Genomic DNA, 19,698 nt, shown 5'->3' on the forward strand with positions numbered 1-19,698 from the left:
AATTAGAAAGCATTTAGAAGGAAGTGACCATGGCCTAAGCACAATTTCCTACAGGGGTCAAGGAAAATCATGAACAACATGAACAACATGGCCTAAATTTGAACCTACCACCTCTTGAACACAATGAGTGTTACCACTAGACAGGCATGCTTGCTTCCAGCAACACACTATTTATAAGTGCAGTTAGACTCATAGCAACTGAAAGACTCACAATTAGACTGACGAAATCTTAATAAATAAAAGATGTAAATCAAGTTAAATGAGGTCCAGTCTTTCAGACAAACTGACTATGATATTGATATTTAACTAATGGTCACAAAATGGACCACTGAGGGTTAAGTGCAAGGGCCGAGAAGGCCTACCCCTTCATACATACATACATAATGGTCACAAAAGTTGGAAAGACTGTTAGCTGTTAGCAGTTAATGACAAACATGGAAGTTTGTTATGGAAAGATGTAGTCCCAAGAAGCTAAATAATGTGCTGGTTACAAAAGTATATTAGGTCAAAGCCTCAACTACATCTGTCACCCTGAAAAACTTGGATGGTAATGTGGGCATAAGTAGAGTTTAGGTACAGTGTTAGAATATCAAAATTCTAGCTGAAGAGAATTTAGGTTATATAGAGTTGAAAGAGCATAAACTGTGGTTTAAAGGAGGGTGTTCAAAACTATTACATCAATGGAAGTTAAATTAGGGAGGTTACCGAAATCAATAGATAATACAGACAGAGTCAACCACAAAACAGTCTTTTGGGGGAAAAGCAAAGGAATATTTGCAAGATCAACCAGTTGACCTTGAAACAAACAATAAAATTAAACACATGCATAACATGTATAACCTAAAACTAACCTGGCAAAAGAAAAGAATGGTAATCTTGCAGTTTCCTACAATATCATGAATCAGTCAGTCACTCATGGAGCTGAGCCCTATTGAGAAGGTGCCAATTGTGCAGCTAATCAAAAACTTCCCAACATTTTATGAAACTTGAGGGTTTAGTACCATGTTCACAAGAGCCCTCCACTGGTCCATATCCTGACCCAGATTGATCCAGTCCATACCATCCCATTCTATCTCTCTAAGATCCATTTTAAGTTGTCCACCCACCCATGCCTTGGCCTTTCCAGTGGTCTCTTTCCTTCTGGCTTTCCTACCAATAACCTATATGCATTCCTCGCCGCCCTCATTCGTGCTACATGCCCTGCCCACCTCATCCTGCTTGACTTTATCATTCTAATTATACTTGAAGAAGAGTACAAGTTGTGAAGCTCCCCATTATGCAGTTTTCTCCAACCTCCTGTCACTTCATCCCACTTTGTTCCAAATATTCTCCTCAACACCCTGTTCTCAAACACCCTCAGTCTCTGTTCCTCCCTTAATGTTAGAGACCAAGTTTCACACCCATACAGAACCACAGGCAAAATTATAATTTTGTATATTCTAATTTCTATGTTTTTGGACAGCAGATGAGAAGACAAAAGGTTCTGGACTGAATGGTAGCAAGCATTACCTGAGTTCAATCTCCTCTTAATTTCCTCCTCAATCAGGTTTTGATTTGTTATCGTTCCCAAATATCTGAACTGTGCCACATTTTCAAAACATTTGTTTTCTATCGTTATGTCATGACTTTGCCCAACATTTTGGTGATGAGACAGCAACATATACTTAGTTTTCTATATGTTTGCTTCTAGACCAACCTCCTTGTGCCAATTAAAGTTTGTGTTTTAATACACTTCATATATTTTTAATATACCTTTAATATTTTTAATAATATTTTCAACATTTTATATATAGTATACCCTTATTTATTTCTTTTTATTTTTTTAATCATGTATTTGCTATTTTAACTATATACCATTGTGAGGCAAAGTTTTTACATTAATATTTAATATGATGCGTTGCACCGATAAGGATCCGTATTTGTATTTTAATAACTATACTTATTCCTGCCTGATTGTGGTCATGTATGACCGAAACATGTTGCAGTAATAAAGATGTAATGTAGTAACTGAAATATTTGTTGTGTTGTCAGTAGCATAGTTCCTACATATTATATATTGTTTCTTTTTATGATTTTCTTAGTCTGGTTTATGCCATAACTGTAGCAACTGTCAAGGAATACAACTGTTGTCAGTGTTGTGCAAAATTATATCTGCTATCCATGTATCAAGATTAAGTATGTATTACAGCGTTCTGTATATAATGCCTCCCATTTTTTTTTAAAGAAAACTACAACAGATACAGAAAGCATAATAATGCAGTTAAATAGAGCAAGATTTCAGCTACTTACAGTTATTTTTCCACATAATCACCACCGTTCATTATGCACTTTTACCAGCGATTAACAAGAGCCTGTATGCCGCGGCCATAAAAGTCTGCGCCAGCAGAGGCTAGCCACTTTCTTACAGCTGCAATGACAGCATCATTGTCTGGAAAATGTTGCCCACATAGTCCATTTTTCTTAGGCCCAAAGAGATGGAAGTCTGAAGGTGCTAAACTGGGGCTATAAGGTGGATGTGGTAGGACAGTCCCAGCCAAACTTTGTAATGTGTGCGGTGGTCGCCAAATTTCTATGGAGTCTAGCGTTATCATGTTGCAAGCTAAAGGTTGTCTGCTTCTTTGGCCTGACTCGGGAAATGCGGGCTTTCAGCTTAGTCAGCGTCGTTTTGTGGCGTTCAGAATTGACAGTCCCTGGTTGTTATCTGCTGATCTGTATGGATGAGGCGCTGTTCATTGTGAGGAGTGGCAGCTGAGCAGGGACGCCCAGGGCGTGGCTTGTCGTGCACTTCGCTTTCGCCACTGTTGAAATGCACTACCCACCACCTCACTGTGCTGACTTCCATTGTATTGTTTCTGTACACCTTTAGCAAGTGTCGATGGATGTCAGTGGGTACAATTTGTTCGGCAGTGAGAAATTCAATGACACATCTGTGTTTCATATGCACTTCTATGTCAGACACCATTTTGGTAGACTGCTCTGCTGTCGCTATCTGTCGCACGACATCCAAACTAACAGTAGATTGGCGGGAAGGTTCAACCTTTACTACAACACCACCAACATCCATCTCAGATGTTACATATTAACACAAAAAATAGGAGGCATTATTTATGTAACGCCCCTAGTATGCAGAAAAAATTACTGGAAATCATCAGAGATTATGTTGGAGAAAATGGGGATTGCAATGTGACAGTACATTGACTTCAAGGAATCCTGTATTTTACAACACTCACCGAATTTGGTATACTCATGAAACTATTTACGCTAATTAGTACACTGTTAAATGAAACCTACTGTGAAGTTTGTAGAGGTAAACACTTGTCTGAAGTATTCCAAGTTCAGAAGATGCTTTATCACCATTACTACTTGATTTACATGCAAGCTAAATATGCTATGGTTTAGAGCTCTGCAAGTTCAAGGGGCATCTAAATGCTGAGAAAAAATTACTCATGAGACAAACACAGCATTATCGTGAATAATTTGGAAGATAGGAAATGGCCAGCTGAATTCCTTCAGGTTGGAATGATTGAAACACCACACACAGGAGATTCAGCAATAGAAAACAAATTTTGAGGCTGTATTGCTCCTTGCAGTTCAGCGGTGTGATTATTATTAAGCAACATATTTGTGCAGTGCAGCATACAGAGACATGTATCTCATTTCCATCTCTTGCCATTACCGTTCACGTTAGGAGTGTTAGGAGAAATTGAAATTGAATAGGACACATCAGCTTCCGAATCTATAAAAAGGTCAGGTTAATTTTTTCATGAAAACGTAAAGAAAAACGGAAGAAAAGAATATGTTCACATATCATCATCTAAATACAGGACGCAATCATAATATAAAGATAGTTAATTAAGTCCTTTGAAAATGTGGCAAAATTGAGAATGGTATTAATTAATCAAGATCATGTTGATGAAGAACGTAAAATGAGATTACATTTGAGGAATGTTTGTTATCACTCACTGCAGAATCTTTTATCCTTCTGTCTACAAATGCAAAGATTAAAATTCACAAAATTAGAACTGTGTTCTTAATCAATGGGTGTGAAACTTAGTCTTTCACTTTAAGGGAAGAACAGAGATAGGGAGTGTTTGAGAATGGGGTGCTGAAAAGAATACAGTATGTGCTCTTCACCAACAATTATTGGGCGATCAAATCAGAGATGATGAGATGCATGGGGCATGCAGTATGTATGGAAGAGATGAGAAATGCATACTATACTTAAGCCTGCTGAGAGAATTAGATATAGATCAGAGGATAATAGTAAATGTACCTTAAAAAGAAGCAGGTTATGAGGATGTGGTCTGAAGTGTGCTCATGATAGGGTTTAACGTGGACTACTGTGATAACAGTAATGCTCATTGTGGTCCCTAAAAGTCATGAATTTCTTTATTGACTGAGGGACATTTAGCTTCTCAAGAAATATGCTGCATGGAGTTAGAATGCAGTGATATTTGAATCCGTTCAAATCCCCCAGAAATTTATAAAAGAAAACGCTAAGTGTACCACAGGGCTGATAAACTGTCTAAAAATTAAGCAAATGTTTGAGGCCCTGTCATGATACAGCCCCTTTTAATTTTCTTCCTAAGAACTTGATATCAAATGTGAGGTTTGAAATAATTCTATGGATAATTCTGTTGTGTCTTCATGAATTTTATGAGTAGAGAGACATGTATCATTTCTTACACGTTTCCTTTTATCCTTCTTGCCTACTCTAACCAATGCATATCCTGTTCATATTGCTCCAAAGCATAGTGCTTACTATATGTGCTACTTGTTTTAACATAGAAAAAAGCTTCATTTCACCCACATTGTGTATTTGTGTGTTCTGTGTGAGTCTCAGAATAAACAGTGGTGTTTTCCCTAAAGAGCATTAATCAGTTCAATGTTTGAGACTTTTGCATGCCTTCTGTGAGGTGGGAACTCAATTTCTAAGCATTATTTATATGGATTTCAGGCTTCATATAGTTACAAAGATGTGTTTATCACCATGAATGATGACCAGTTCAATTCCCTACATTAGTTACATAGTAAAGCCCATTTATCAGATGTATACTTTGGTGTAAGGAAAAATGTATTATAAATTGACCTGACATTGTGTGTTTCAGGTGGAAAAATTACTGCAGCCTACAGTGTGGTTGGATGCAGCTACACAGGTCTTCTATTCATTTGGACTGGCATTTGGCTCTCTGATAGCATTTGGCAGCTACAATCCACCGAAGAATAACTGTGTTCGTGATGTGATACTTGTGTCCATAGCAAATGCTTTCACAGCTATCTATGCTAGCGTTGTCATATTTGCCATTCTTGGATTCAAGGCCATGACAAACGTCGACAGATGTATACACATGTGAGTAACAACTGAACAAAAACAGATGTATAACACAATTTCGTGCGCCCTTCTGAAAATGACAATATCAAGAAGAGTATAGTATCAAGTATCTGAAATCTATAACAGTTAAGCAGATGTTGCTTTAAGGAATTTTTAGCAGAGGTCTTAGTTTTCTTTGTCTCAGATATAAATAGAAATCATATATAGAAAATTATTAAATTCCAAAAGGTCCCATTCTTACAGCAAAATTAATATTAACATACAGAGTACTATAAAGTACCCCCATGTCCTTTGCAAGCCCTGTGCCTCACTTCCACAGAGGACATCAGTGTCCACTCATGCAACTGTCATGTGTCCACTGACTGCATGCAAGCATTAAGGGGGTGTATTTTGTAAGGCTTCTGGACATTGCAATGCTCATTAGTATCTGTTGACAAGAATGTAAAAACAACGAATGTCTCAACACAGTGGCCTGGAACAGAAAATGTAAAATAAATATCACTGCAGTTAGCAAGTTAACACTGTTTGAATAACCTTCATTCACTCTGAGAAGATGTCACGACCTCAGTGTGTGAGGAAGATGGTTGCATTTCCTTTGTCTTGAATGTTTAAATATCAATAGTTCAGGTAAAAGATTAGAAGACTCACCAACTTCTGAGTACAGATTTTTTCCTGATGGCATTCAAGAAATAAAATAATAAAAAATAGGTACTTTTTCATAAGAGGTTAAACAGTTCCGTCCAGTGTGACTAGTAAAGATTTTTCTTCTTCTGGGGTTCACTCAGTCTTTAACAGAAATGAGTACCAGGAATTAATTAAATAATTTTCCTGGTGAGTAAAGTGCGGCCGGTGTATAAGGCTGACATCCTTACTGCCATCTTTGAGCCGATTGTCTAGATAATGTGGGACCCTCAACGTCTCACAACCCTGTGGGCCTTCATAGCCTGGTACAGGGATAGCTTTACTTTACTTTTTTTTTACTTTACAGTCTTCCATCCCTTGTATGTTTTGGTCTTTATAGACCAGCCTCAGAGGGACATCAATACAATCGGAAGCCACTATTACAGTATGTTTTTGAATTCCAAAATATATACACATAATGTTGATAAAATACAATGGATATAAAATTTAATGTTTTAACAACTACAGCAGCTGTCTTAATATGTTAAAATATTTACAATTAGTTTAAGATTTTTGTTGGAAATTGTAAACCAAGTAACCTTTCATGTTAAACCTGTTTAACCTCTTATGATATTGTTAGTGTGACGGACCAGAATGAAACAAATCAAATTTATTGAAGCTAGGTACTTTTATTTAAACAGTACCATGAATGCAAAAATATTCTGTGTTACAGGAACAAGGAAATACTGGTTCATTTACACATGCTCAGTGACATGAATGCAACAACAGAGGAGTATGACATTGCATATGAGAGTGTGAACAACGTCACATTTCATTCTTCTGGCATGAAAGTCTGTAGCCTGGAGGAGCAACTTGATCAGGTCAGATAATGTTATACACATGTTGGATATTGGAACAAATGGTGGTCTTGTGGTAAGAAACTTAGCTCTCATTCAAGGGATTCTGAGTTTGATCCCCAGTCAGATCTGTGTACGTACTTTTTCGTTCACAGAGTGAAACCTTCACCTCTGGCAAACTGAAACTGTAAATGTGAAGAATATTAGCTCTGATACTCCCTCTGTAGTTCAGAGCGCACATTATACCATAGGTCCCCTCTGCCAAACCTCATTACCCTAATCACCCCATTGACAATAGTCGTGGCGCAATGGTTTTTGGTAATTTAAAAGCCTGGTGAATGTCAAGCTCACAGATTGGTGATGGCATCTACAACAGAATCTGCCCCATGTGTACGTCCACGGCAGAAATGACATCTCTATCCTTGCCTGTGTAGGCACAGGCCAGAAAGGTCAACACTGACCACTAGATGCATTACACAAATGGTAACAATAAATACAAATGCTTCTCCTTTCAAAATTTTAGAAAAGTGTTTCACTACCAAATTTAAGCAGCAGCATAAAATAGAGCGAGAATAATTCAGTTGGTTTAGAGACGAGCTATGGACTGGATGGCCAGGGTTCGATTCCCAGTAGGAGTAAGAGATTTTTCCTTACTCCACAGCATCCAGACTGGCTCTGAGCCCTACCCAGTCCCTTATCCAGTGGGCTCCAGGGCCTCTTTTCCCAGGGTGTAGTGGCCAGGGTGTGAAGCTGACCACTTACTTCCCTCTAGTGCCAAGGTCAAGAATGGTGGAGCTATACCTCCACTCCCTCTGACATCTTCATGACATGAACATCACCTTTATCTTTACATCAGACAGACAGAGATAGGTATGTATATGTTATTATCCAAGTTGTTATGACCAATACTTTCCTTTTTCTAAAATCATGTTTGCCAATTACTAATTTTCAGCCTTTGTGGTGGGTAATTATTGACGTTAATTCTGTTGTTTGGTTGTTGCACCATGCAGATGTCAGCAGTGTCACTGATATTTCAGAGGTAGATGCTGCCTAAATTTTCAGGACTGAATTGTGGATTAGTGAGTTTCTTTGTATATAACATTGTTTTGATAAATAATACGAGCACAGGGGAGGAGAGGGGGCATGTGGTAGTGTAGTTGGTTGAGGCACTATGCTACAAGCCGGAAGGTCATGGGTTCAAGTCCCAATGAGGTGGATTTTTTCAGTTGATCTAATCCTTCCAGTCGCACAATGGCCTTGGAGTCAACTCAGCCTTAAACAGAAATGAGTACCAGGAATCTTCCTGAGGGGTAAAGGGCGGCCGCCGCGTAAGGCCGACAACCTTACCGCCAACTATGAGCTGACCATCCAGAAAATGTGGCAGCCTCGACGTTTCACAACCCTATGGGCCTCCAAAGCCTGTTATAGGGATAGTTTTACCTCTTTTTTTATCTTACGTGGGAGGTGATAGAGTGGGGATTAGCACATCATCTGTGCCAGTATGAATAGTGGGGTGGGATATTTTTGCAGACAGCCCTTGTAAGGGCTAAGATGTGCACAAAAACTCCCAGCCAGCAGCTGATGTTCTTGAGCAGTTACCCATTCAAGTGCCCACCAGGCAAAACATTGCTCAATTTTTATGCCATTGGTCAAGCAAGTGGAGAGTGGAGGGGAGATCTCTTGACACAATGGTACGTTTCCACAGGGATGTGAAGGAAGAAGCATGAAGAAGTGTGTATCTCAGCAGGAAGGTGGCTACCAGTTTAGCCTGGCCTGGAAGATCATCCAGACAATCAAGCAGCAGAGAGGACCTCACCGACGTGCTCATTCCACAGATCCCATGCTAGATGGAGGAATAGCTACAGCAACTCCATAATGGGGTCCTCATCCTCCTCCTAGGACAATACCCAACTTGCTTACTGTTGCTGTCTAGGCTCATATCCCTACTAAAATCCACAATACAAAAGTTAAGCAACATCATGCCTGGTCGGCACTTGAATGGATGACCACTTGAGAACATCAGTTGCTGATGGGATTTTTATACACTCCTGGGCCCTTAAAAGGGCCCTCTGCACAACTTTCCCCAGTTCACTATCTATACTGTCCCACATGATGAATCAATGCCCACTCTGTCTTCCCCCTCTTTCTGTTGTTTTCCAAAATAGAATTACACATGTGTGGAAACTCACCAAACTATGCATACTGACCCTGAAGATGAAGGCAGTATGTATCTCTGGAACATCAACAACATTGCCCATATCCACATGGTGAAACAATCCAAGGACAGATTGAACACGTTTTCCAGTACTCTTACACAGTTTTTGCCTCAAGGTCGAAATATATGACACATCAGTAGATGTTCTACTTTTGACAAGTCTGTCGGTATGCATACTAGCTTGAAAATCATCAAACTGTTCTCAGTAAATGGTAATGTTCTCCCTGCACTTAATCAATTGAATTAGCACCATGCCATGAAGATGTACGAGGGAGTGAAGATACACCTAAACTCTTGTTAAACTCAGGACTAGTTGGAGGACTGTTGTCAGTTTCTCCTTGACTGTTATTGTTGTAATTGCCTCTCTGAAAAAAGATGAGAGCAGAGGCCAGGGTCACACTTCTGCAAGCCTATTGCATCAGTCTACTACATGGCACCACCACACATTGTTTTTACGAGAGTGCTTTTTCAACTGAATGTTTCATTTTATCTGCAATGGATGACAAAATTGAGCAAAGTGCAAGCATCAAGCTTTGCATGAAGCTCAGTAAATCTGCTACCAAAACCCCTGAAATGCTTTGTATGGCTTTTGGAGAACATTCTTCAAAGCTGGACAGCAATTTTTGAATGGCATTCATGTTTCAAGGTCGGCTGAGTGGCAGTTGAAGATGACAAACGTTCAGGGTGACCAAGCACCAGCAAAACAATAGATGTCGAAAAAATTTGAGAACTCATCAAGGAAGACCATTACAAAACAATCCATGAGCTCGCAGACACTGCTGGGATCAGTTATGGAGTTTGCGAGGAGATCTTAACAGAAAATTTGAACATGGCATTGCACTGCTCCATCATGACAACACATCTGCGCACATGTCCCTGAAAACCACAGAGTTTGTGACTAACAACAACAACATGGTTATCATATCTGCCCTACTTGCTGGACTTAGCCCCCTATGATTTCGCTTTGTTTCCCAAATTGAAAATGAAACTGAAGGGACGACATTTTGAAACGGTGTCTGATATCCAAAGGAAATCGCAAGCGGGACTCAACAGCATTAAGGACTTCCACTGTGTTTCAGAAGCATGAAAGAAATGATAGGATTGCTGTATACGTTCCCATGGAGACTGTTTTGAAGTAGGTGGGAGTGAAAATTGAGTAAGTTAGGCCAGCATTCCTTTTCTGACCTAGACTTGGAACTTTCCAGTACACCTCATACAAATAAAAACGAACCAAAGAACCAGTGATGTCAGCACATGCCTTTCTCAAGTGTGAAATGGAAACATTCAAATACACAGCATGGAAATAGGAAACTGAATGTCTGAACAAGTGGGGGAGATATGAACAATTCCAGATAGATACAAGGGCCAGCACCCAGTGGCCCCACTGGAAAGAAAACACCTTTATAAGGGGAGAGTATGATAACTACTGAACATCATAAGCAGGTGGAAGAAACGCCTCTGGAAAAGTAAGCTAGGGCTAAGGCCTGTGAGGCAAGCCCCTCAATGAACTCCTTACAACCTAGTCAGAAAATGAAAAACCATTTTATGCCTTTTCAAATGTAAAGAAGTTAGAAATTCATTGAACTGCTTTTAATGATGTACTATATACAAACAAATTAGATATTGTGTAAGTTTTGAGGTTTTCACGGCGATGACAATGAAGAAAGTCGTCTTCTGGGTTTAGGCACCGTGTATTCTTCGTTTTGGCCGACGTTTCGGAGGAACGTAGCGCCTCCATTCATAGATATTCATGAAACTAACACTTGCCTTACTGACAAGCTGCCCCTGGTGGGTGACCCCCTCTTACCGCCCTCCTCGTTGTCGTCCTTACCGCTCAGTGAGACTTCAAGCCTCACGAGTTGGTCGTCACTTATACCTGCCCTTCATGTTCGCACCTTTGTGGTCTGCACTTTCATCCGCCGCTTCCTTGTAGCTGTCTGGTTCAGGGTAGGGTGTGGGATTGCTCTGAATACTTGAATTTTTATGGGCGCCAGTGGACTTGGGTGAAATCCACGAGTTTGGAACGGGGAAAACAAAGGTGGGGATATGGATAGGCGGGCGTTTGGGGTTCCGACTGCTCAGAAGGTAGGACGAGATTCTGTCTCAGGGCGACTAATGGGCCTTGCTCACACCAGGAGAGAGAAAACACTCAAAAACACACACTTCACCAACACTGTTGCTTTTTATTGTAGATGTTCACTACAATTACCCATTTCCCAGCTGTAGCATTTTGAATTTGTACACCGGACTCGGGCCAATACCAATTTAACGTCCAGGAGGTTACTCATGTTACTCCCTTTGGCTACTCACTCCTGTTACTCACTGTCCATGACTCACCGCTCTTATTCCCATGTAAAGACTTGTAATGACTTGACTGCTCTGGAGAAGCAGAAGTCCCGACGGTTCCGGGAACGCCTGGATTCCTCTCCTCTGAAATTTTGCTGATTGGCTGAACCTAAAATTTGGGTGTTTCTCTCATTTGCATTCAGCCAATCCCTATCCAGATCCATGTTAATTTGGGCCTAAGTACAACACGGTCCCTCTGACAGCTCTCAAATAAATGGAGGTATGCTAACGATCGCTCGGTACGCCCCTTCGAAAATTATTGCGACTCGTATCTGTCAAGTCTCAAATTTTCAAAGACTCGAACCGTCGAAGTTAAGCATTGAAATCCCCAGAAAAAACAGCGGGATACTTCCTGCTCCATTCTGGGTTTTCAAGTGACCTGCAGCTTGCTTGTCCCTCAGAAAGACCAGATGTTGTCCTTGGCGTCTGCTGGTGCTGGGGTCAATTCTGTATCGTCTATTGTTAACAGTAGTACAGTTCGTTTACGTGTATTAACAGTAGTACAGTTCGTTTACATGTAGTACATTGTAATTAAAAATGTAAATCAACAACATTGCTGAGGTTCCTGCATGGTGCGGTTACACCCCAGAGCTGGTCTGGTCTCTAATGAGAGAGAAGACTTTCTTGTCCCTGCTGGGAATGGAACCCTGTTCTTTGGTCATACATGGCATAGTCTACTCACATTACCAACTGAGCTAACCTGGCTGCTTCATTTTAGAGGACTTCCTTGGAATTTTCCTCTGCAACTAGATTTAAATTCAGGGTGGTGGTAGAGGCAGTATTAGTGCTGGAGAAATGCAGTGCTTAGGCTTTTCTTTTGGTAATGCTGCGTTTCTGAATTTTGTCATCATCTTGTGTTAAAAAACATAATTTTTTGGAAACTAGATCCATTTTTGCCTTTAGGAGAAGGGATAGGAAGACACCTACCCAATAGGGTCCATTAGGAAGATCTAACCTGAGTCACTTGACCTGGATGGATACAAGATCCAGTTTCCAAAATCTCATGTTTTTTCAGATGATAAGACAATGGATAAGGTTAAAAAACTGAACAATCCTGAGTTTAGTCTGCCATCATTGGAACCCTTGTAGTCTTGTCCCAGTAGTCCTTCACTCCTGTATCATAATGCTTGTTTAGTAAGTTCCTTTTAAATTTGGCTTCTTGAATGTCTTGAAGTTGTCTGTGTTGTCATCCTTCTGAACATTCTGAGTATGGCAAGTATCCTCATGTTAGATTATACAGTCTTGATACTGTATAGATTGGTGGAGGGGTTGTATACACAAGGCTTTTCATATTTACATTCCCTGATGAAAGGTACCCCAGTACTTTTGTGGTTCACATGAATGTGATCCCCTTTTATTCATGGGTCCTTATTCAATGTATTCAGACCTAGTCACCATATGTGATTGCCTCTTAAATACATGACTATCTTACATGCTTTGTTACAGGCAGCTGAAGGGACAGGCTTGGCATTCATTGTGTTCACTCAAGCCATTGTGGAACTCCCAGGAGCCCCATTCTGGGCTGTTATATTTTTCCTCATGCTCCTGGCACTTGGTCTTGGCTCACAAATTGGAATTCTGGAGGGCATGCTCTGCACAATCTTTGATATCGACATTTTCAAGAGGATGCGCAAACAGTACATCACAGGTGAGCGTGGTTGGATTACACCTGTTATCTGTGCATTAACCAGTCAAGTGGTTGTGACGTCTATAGACAACATGCGGTACTGTGTATCGTAGTGGCTATGACGTCTGTAGATGTCATGCATGTTTCTAACTCTTCCACTGGAGATATAAGGCCAGTCAGCAATGCAAACTTATACATTGTGCTTGCTAGAGCTTCTGGTTACTTCAGAGTGTGACAAGAAGTTGCTGATTGCTTGATAGCTGTCCTGGGTTCAGTTCTTTTGGCTAAACATTATGGCAGGTTCTAGCAAGAAGAGGCATGTAAGTGATGAGGTGTTGTATGAACTGTTACAAGAGAATGAATACAGTGATATTTCAGAGAGTGAATATAGTAGTGATAGTGAAACAAATGTGAAAATTTTGTCAGGTGGAGAACAAAATATCAGGTCTGATGAAGCAGAAAGTCAGTGACAACAGTAGCATGCTACCTGACATATGGGCAAATTTAGCTACTGAGTGACCATGTTTACTGGCAAGCCTGGCATAGATGTTAATTTAGAAGACCCCAGTAACCCCCTGGAATATTTTGAGTTGTCTTCTACACCAGGCATTGCAGAAGTCATGGCCAGATCAGTATGCCCAAAAATTTTTAGAAGACATACCTAATTGAAAACTAAAATCTTGGACCCATCACTGGGCTGGTATTGAAAATTACATAATTATAAAGCATTCACAGTATCTTCCACTTCAGTTGCGGCGATGTTTCTGCTGGTTAGTGATGATTTCATAGTCTGTAAAAGATAACTATTTTGCAGTGGATGTTTGGAAGAACAGTTCAGTTCATTCATCCACCCTAACCTTGAGCTTGCCCACATGGCAATAAGAAAGTCTATTTATCAATGAGGCTTCCATAGTATTGCAAAGTAAAGCCAGGAGTGTGTTTTCACTAGAGAAATTTCTAAACACCGGAGGCCCATCAAGACGGTCATTATTGAATGTGTATTGTATTGTATTGTATTGTATTTATATTTGTTCAAGAAATCCAAAAAAGGATATAGAACATGTCACAGAACTAAATATAAAACAGGATACATGCATAAATTACACGACTAGATAGTACAATGAATCAAACAATAACAAGTTTCAAAGATCCAAAAAATGGATATAAAACATGTCATAAATAATACAAAACATAAAATACACAGTTATGCTTATCTGGATCCTACAATATTCAACAATAATAAGTTACAAAGATCCAAGAATGGNTGATGCCACATGATGTAGATACTGCATTTTAAAAGGGGAGAAAAAATTATAAAATTAAATGCTGCAGTGACAAATTTAAATGTCTGGGGGAATTTAATGTGCCACTGTGGGAGAGATAAGAACATGGAAAAGAACCACTTGACTGGTTAATAGTATGCTGGCTAATGGTGAGACAAGTGTTTCACCCTTCCAGGCCTGATATTTGTGGAAATAATATTCAAGAACACAGTTCCTACCACCTCTGTGGTCTAGCGATCAGCCTTCCTGGCTACACATCCAGAAGTCCAGGTTAGATTCCTGGCACTACCACATTTTTTCTGAGAGGTAGTGGGTCTGGAACAGGGTCCACTCAGCCTCGTGATGATAATTGAGGAGCTATTTCAAGGAAACAGCAGCTCTGGTCTAGAAAACGAAATTAATGGCCATGGGGATTTGTTGCACTGACCATGCAACACCCTCTATCCGCAAAAGCTGGCACTGAACTTCACTGACAGGCAGTGGTTGCTCGGTCAGTATAGTTTGCTTGCGGACTAAAATCATGAAGTTTTTCTTTTTGTTCCTACCTCACAGAAAACACTGCATCACCATTACAAAAGCAATTAGATAATGGTGTTCAGGGAAAGAATTGTTATTTATTCTGAGAATCAAATAAAAACAGTTATGAATGAATGAATGTATGACAGGTAGGCCTTCTCAGTCCTTGCACCATGACCTACAGTGGTCTCTTATGCTTCCCCTTTTTTATTTATCCCTTCAGCAACCCGTGCTTCGGATGAAGCATAGGATTTTGAGCGTGAGGATGTCAAAATAGTCACTTGGTTCCATAAAGTATTGACCCAAGTGACGTAGTCTTAAATAAGCTAATGCCTCACATTCACACAGGATATGTGTGGCTGTTTCGTTTTCTTTCTGACATCTTTCACAAGTGGGACTCACTTAGTCCCAGTTTGAATAGGTGTCCTTTGAGGTGACAGTGTCCTGTAAGTAGTCCTACCACCCATTGTAGCTGGTTCCTGTTTAATTTCACCAGTTCCTTTGCTCTTTTAATGAAAGGCCATAATGCTCCTAAGGCAATATCCTTCTGTTTAATCACAATTTCTATGCGTGTTACCACATTGTGCAGTGCACTTTTGGTAGATTTACCTGTTTGGTAGGCATGTTGGTTTCGATGTAGAAGATATGTCCTCAACACCCTGTCCCTGATATGCCTATCCACTATTTTCTCCATCGTTTTCAACAAGAAAGATGACAGACTAATAGGACGATAAGCCTTAGCTTTGGTATAATTAAGTTTCCTGGGCTTTGGGATAAACGTCACCTTAACTTGCCTCCAGGCTATGGGGATGAAACCATATGCCATGCAGGCTCTATATATGCGGCATAGGTGTGGAATTAAAAGTTCTGCCCCATGCTGCAAAAGTGCTGGTACAATTCCATCTGTTCCCGCTGACTTAAATGGTCTAAAAGTATTTAGTGCCAATCTGATTTTTGATTGGTTAATTATGACTTTGGCCAGGTTCCAGTCTGCCCTGTTCATCTTGCTTTGGCAAGTGCCCAGGTTTTGCTGATCCTGTCCATCATCCAAATTATCAATCAGTTTTGAATCAGGAAAGTGAACTCTGAAGAATTCGTTATTAATAATAATGCCCTCTGACCTTGGCCTCTTAAAGGTGCCGATGGGGGTTTCTCCCTGCTTAGATGAGCCTACATTTCCTGGTTGTTGACTACTCCCAGTTCCTGCTTTGCTTGCCTCAGCTCTTGCCTTTTTTAACTTCCGTCTAGTGCATCCAGACAAGGCTTTCTTTGCCAGAGAGGTTCCACCTACTTCAGAGATTAGGTGTCCCAGTCCTCCTCCTAATGCAGGTATGTTGGAAGTACTAACTCCCTGCAGTGGTGTGTCAGTATTACTGACCCTCAGGCGAGTAGTTTTTGGTTTTGCCTTAGGAAGGTTCTGAACCATTGGTTCGTCCCTGCCTTTGGCTGAAAATTCAACAGCAGGTTCGCTGACTGCACCTCTGTCCCTTAGTGGTTCACAAGAGCTATCAGCCCCCTGCTGAAGCATTTCTCATAGCGATCCCCTTGGAGGGGGGTCCCTCAACAGTTTAAGGTCCTTATGACCAGTTTTCTTTTTGGTTCCTTTCATATTGCTCCCACGAGTTATGGGGATTTAAAAGGTCACGACACACAGCACCCCATGTGGGTGGAAGGCATAAATACAACGGGGTGCTGCCTGGTGACCCAAGGGGATCATTAAAGACACTGGCTAATTTCCACCCCAGTGCCATGCAGCCCTCAGCACGATGCCTCACAACTTGGCTTAGGTGGTTTGGTCCTGTAATAAATGCAACCCTCACAAGCCTCCAGGACCAAGAGTGCTTGTTCGGGGGGAGAGGGGTATCCCAGATGATAAATGGGAGTGCGACACCAGTTAGTCATGAGGTTGCAATCAGGGCATCCTACATGATATTATCACCGCTGTAAAAACAGTGTAAAAAAACAGTGAGAAAAATGCAGATTCTTGACGTGTTTTTCAGTGAATTATTGAATGTTGCTTTTTCAGTTTCAAGACTAATAGCATCAGATGGTATGATAATAGAAGAATAATAATGAATCAGAAAGAATTTGGAAGGAAGTGGCTCTAGTCTGATTGAGGTACTATCCCAGCATTTGCATGGAGGGACTAATGAAAAACATGTGGAACTCAGTCAAGTTAGCTAGTGTCCCAGCTGAGATTTGAATAGGGCACTTCCTGAATGCAAGTCTAGAGCATTACCACTTCACAAACTGATTCACTTCCTTGTGTTTTTGTTCGCATAAGTCATTGAGATATGTTTCATGTCCTCATTTAGAGTACTGAACTGAAATGGTGAAATATACACTTGAACAGTGGGGTTTTCTGTAGAATATTTACACAAGAAAAAAGTATCCTGGTGTCTGAGTTCCAGCTTCATCAGTGATTTTCGTATTGGCGATGAAAGTGCATTCAGCTAGGTCTTTCGTAGATGAGTAATATTTTAGACAGAATGCTGTGCTAGCTGAGGAAAAGGTTGATGAAACTCAGACCACATCAGAACATTTGTCTCACAAATCCCTGACATAACTGTTCAGCAGGCACAAGTTACAACCACAACAGCATGGAGATCAACTAAACAATTATGTCCACAGTTGTATAAAATTATACAAGTTCAAGCAATTGAAGATTGAAGTACTTTGGTTTCCCCTGCCAATCTTAATTCCACCAAATTCTCCATCATAATAATCACCTGGGGCAGGTTACAATAGGCCAATCAGTGGTCACTGTGCCGAGTGGACCCAGTTGGACTCCACCTCCCGTATGTCATGTCCTTGTTGCTGTTTGAGTTTGTAGCCAAGCGAATTGTCAGATCTACTGTTGGATTGTGGACCATCAAGAACTGGACATTGTGGAGGGGTTGGCCCCCTGTGAAGTGGAAGAAGCAGCATTAGCATAGGAAGAGCTGGATATGGAGGAGCACTGGCCACTCCACGAGCTATGGCGCCCACTGGTGAGAGAGAGAGAGAGAGAGAGAGAGAGAGAGAGAGCCTTTGGATGATGGTGATACATCTGGATCTGCTGGCATATTAGCAGGAAACCGCTCAAGAATTAAAGAGGAAGTGGTGGCAGCAGTTGGAAAATAGTCGCAAGAGGAGCTGAACCTCGGAGAAGAAGGAAGTGTGATACACTGCTAGGCTATTTGGGATGAATAGCCCCAAGGAAGGAGCAATGTAGTGTGGATGGCCAGAGCGTTTCTAGGCAACGACCTGTAAACAACCTTCAGTCATGTAAGCACACTCAACGAGACTATGCAATCCACTTCTAGGCAACGGTTCAGTAAACAGACTTCTGCGCAGGTGCAATGATGTCACACTGCAACAGTACTAGCTATCATGTAACTAGCTTTCTATGGAGCCCGTGCCGTGACCGTTGCTATGCAATCGTTTGGTAAACACGTTTCAGCAGTATAAGCTGTTTTCTGTGTGTGGTCAGTGTGGAGGCTATATAACAACAGTTAGAGACAGAACAGATTTCAGTATTTCAGAGTGTTTAAGTGTTTAAGTGACAGTGAGAGAGTTCTCGATAGGAGATCCATGGAAAGTTAGTAGGAGACCTGTGAAGACTTAAAGTGTGATTTGAAGACTTTCAGGCTGCTATAATTTCTGTGTTGAGATCTGTGAAGACAGGGAATCATTGTGTGCGTGCAACAGTGAATTGTGAAGTGTGTAAATCATCGATAGTGCAGTAATTTAAGTGTGATTAAGAGAAGTTGTAACCAAGGTGCCAATAAATCTACCCTGCACGTGACAATATAAATAAAATTTAAATATTCAGTTCCTACTTCATGATAACATAGTTGGTATAGTGACTGGCTATGGGGTGGTTGACTGAGGTTTCGAGTTTGAATCCTGGCAGGGTCAAGAATTTTCTCTTCTCCATGTCATCCAGACCAGCTCTGGGGTCCACCAAACCTCCTATCCAATGGGTACCAGGGACTCTTTCCCTGGGGGTAAACCAGCCAGGGCATGAAGCTGGCCACTAACCTCCAACTATTGCCGAGGTCAAGAAAATGTGGCTCTATACATCCACTCCCCCACGTCTTGGTATAGTGTTTAATTAGTTAAGCATAGGGACAACTTTTATATTTTTTGTTCCTACTTCACAGAAAGCATAATGACTCTCCTTTGCAGAAGCCAACCCGTTATTGCTGCTTAACAAAATAAATGTTGTTTATTTTGAGAACTGTCTTAAGCACATAAATACATTGCAGGCAAAAGGAAGAGTTTTTTTTTTAACATTAGAGAAGGCTGTACGTAAAGTAGCCATTGTGCTTTAAAATCCTTCCTCTCATACTTCATCAGTTCATGATTGTTAATTTGCAACTTTTTTACAGCTGTTCACTTTTCACATAGTGTTATTGCAGAATGGTAACCAATGTGTCATGAACTTTTATTTCTAGGTGTGGTATGTGTCACATGTTTCTTCGTGGGCCTCATATTCTGTACAGGTGCAGGCGAATACTGGCTCAAATTATTTGACTCTTTTGCTGGAACAATTGGCCTTGTGTTGGTAGCCTTGCTGGAAACACTTGCAGTCATGTATGTCTATGGTCATAAGAAGTAAGTAACTTATAGTCATGTTTGATAATTTCATCCTCTTTACATATTTGGATTATTTTAGTAAAGCAGGATGAATTTTGATGTCTTTAAGATCATTATTATATGTACATGTCTGTTCAAATCTCAACAATCTGTGTTAATTTTAAAGGTTTTAAAACTTTAAGAGAAAATAAACAGAAAATTGTACTTTTTGGTACCTCATTGGTAGTTACAATATGATACAAATACTATTCCTACTACAAATTCTGAATAATACACATAGAACCTTTGTTTATTATGTCAAATCACAGTTGATCAATCAG

The 19,698-nt window shown here is 40.5% G+C and overlaps 1 protein-coding gene across 4 annotated transcripts in view; it reads left to right on the plus strand.

The window, feature by feature from the left end:
* The window catches only part of LOC111872100 (sodium-dependent neutral amino acid transporter B(0)AT3), a 197,564-nt gene that overhangs the window by 155,068 nt on the left and 22,798 nt on the right, over positions 1-19,698 (plus strand). For all 4 annotated transcript variants that reach the window (XM_033754531.1, XM_023865654.2, XM_023865655.2 and 1 more), the window contains 4 exons: positions 5,109-5,350; positions 6,687-6,834; positions 12,818-13,019; positions 19,237-19,396. In XM_033754531.1, coding sequence (XP_033610422.1) covers positions 5,109-5,350; positions 6,687-6,834; positions 12,818-13,019; positions 19,237-19,396 — 752 coding nt within the window. The remainder of the gene's footprint in view (positions 1-5,108; positions 5,351-6,686; positions 6,835-12,817; positions 13,020-19,236; positions 19,397-19,698) is intronic.

This window comes from Cryptotermes secundus, unplaced genomic scaffold (assembly GCF_002891405.2).
Source record: "Cryptotermes secundus unplaced genomic scaffold, Csec_1.0 scaffold417, whole genome shotgun sequence".
NCBI lineage: Eukaryota > Metazoa > Arthropoda > Insecta > Blattodea > Kalotermitidae > Cryptotermes > Cryptotermes secundus.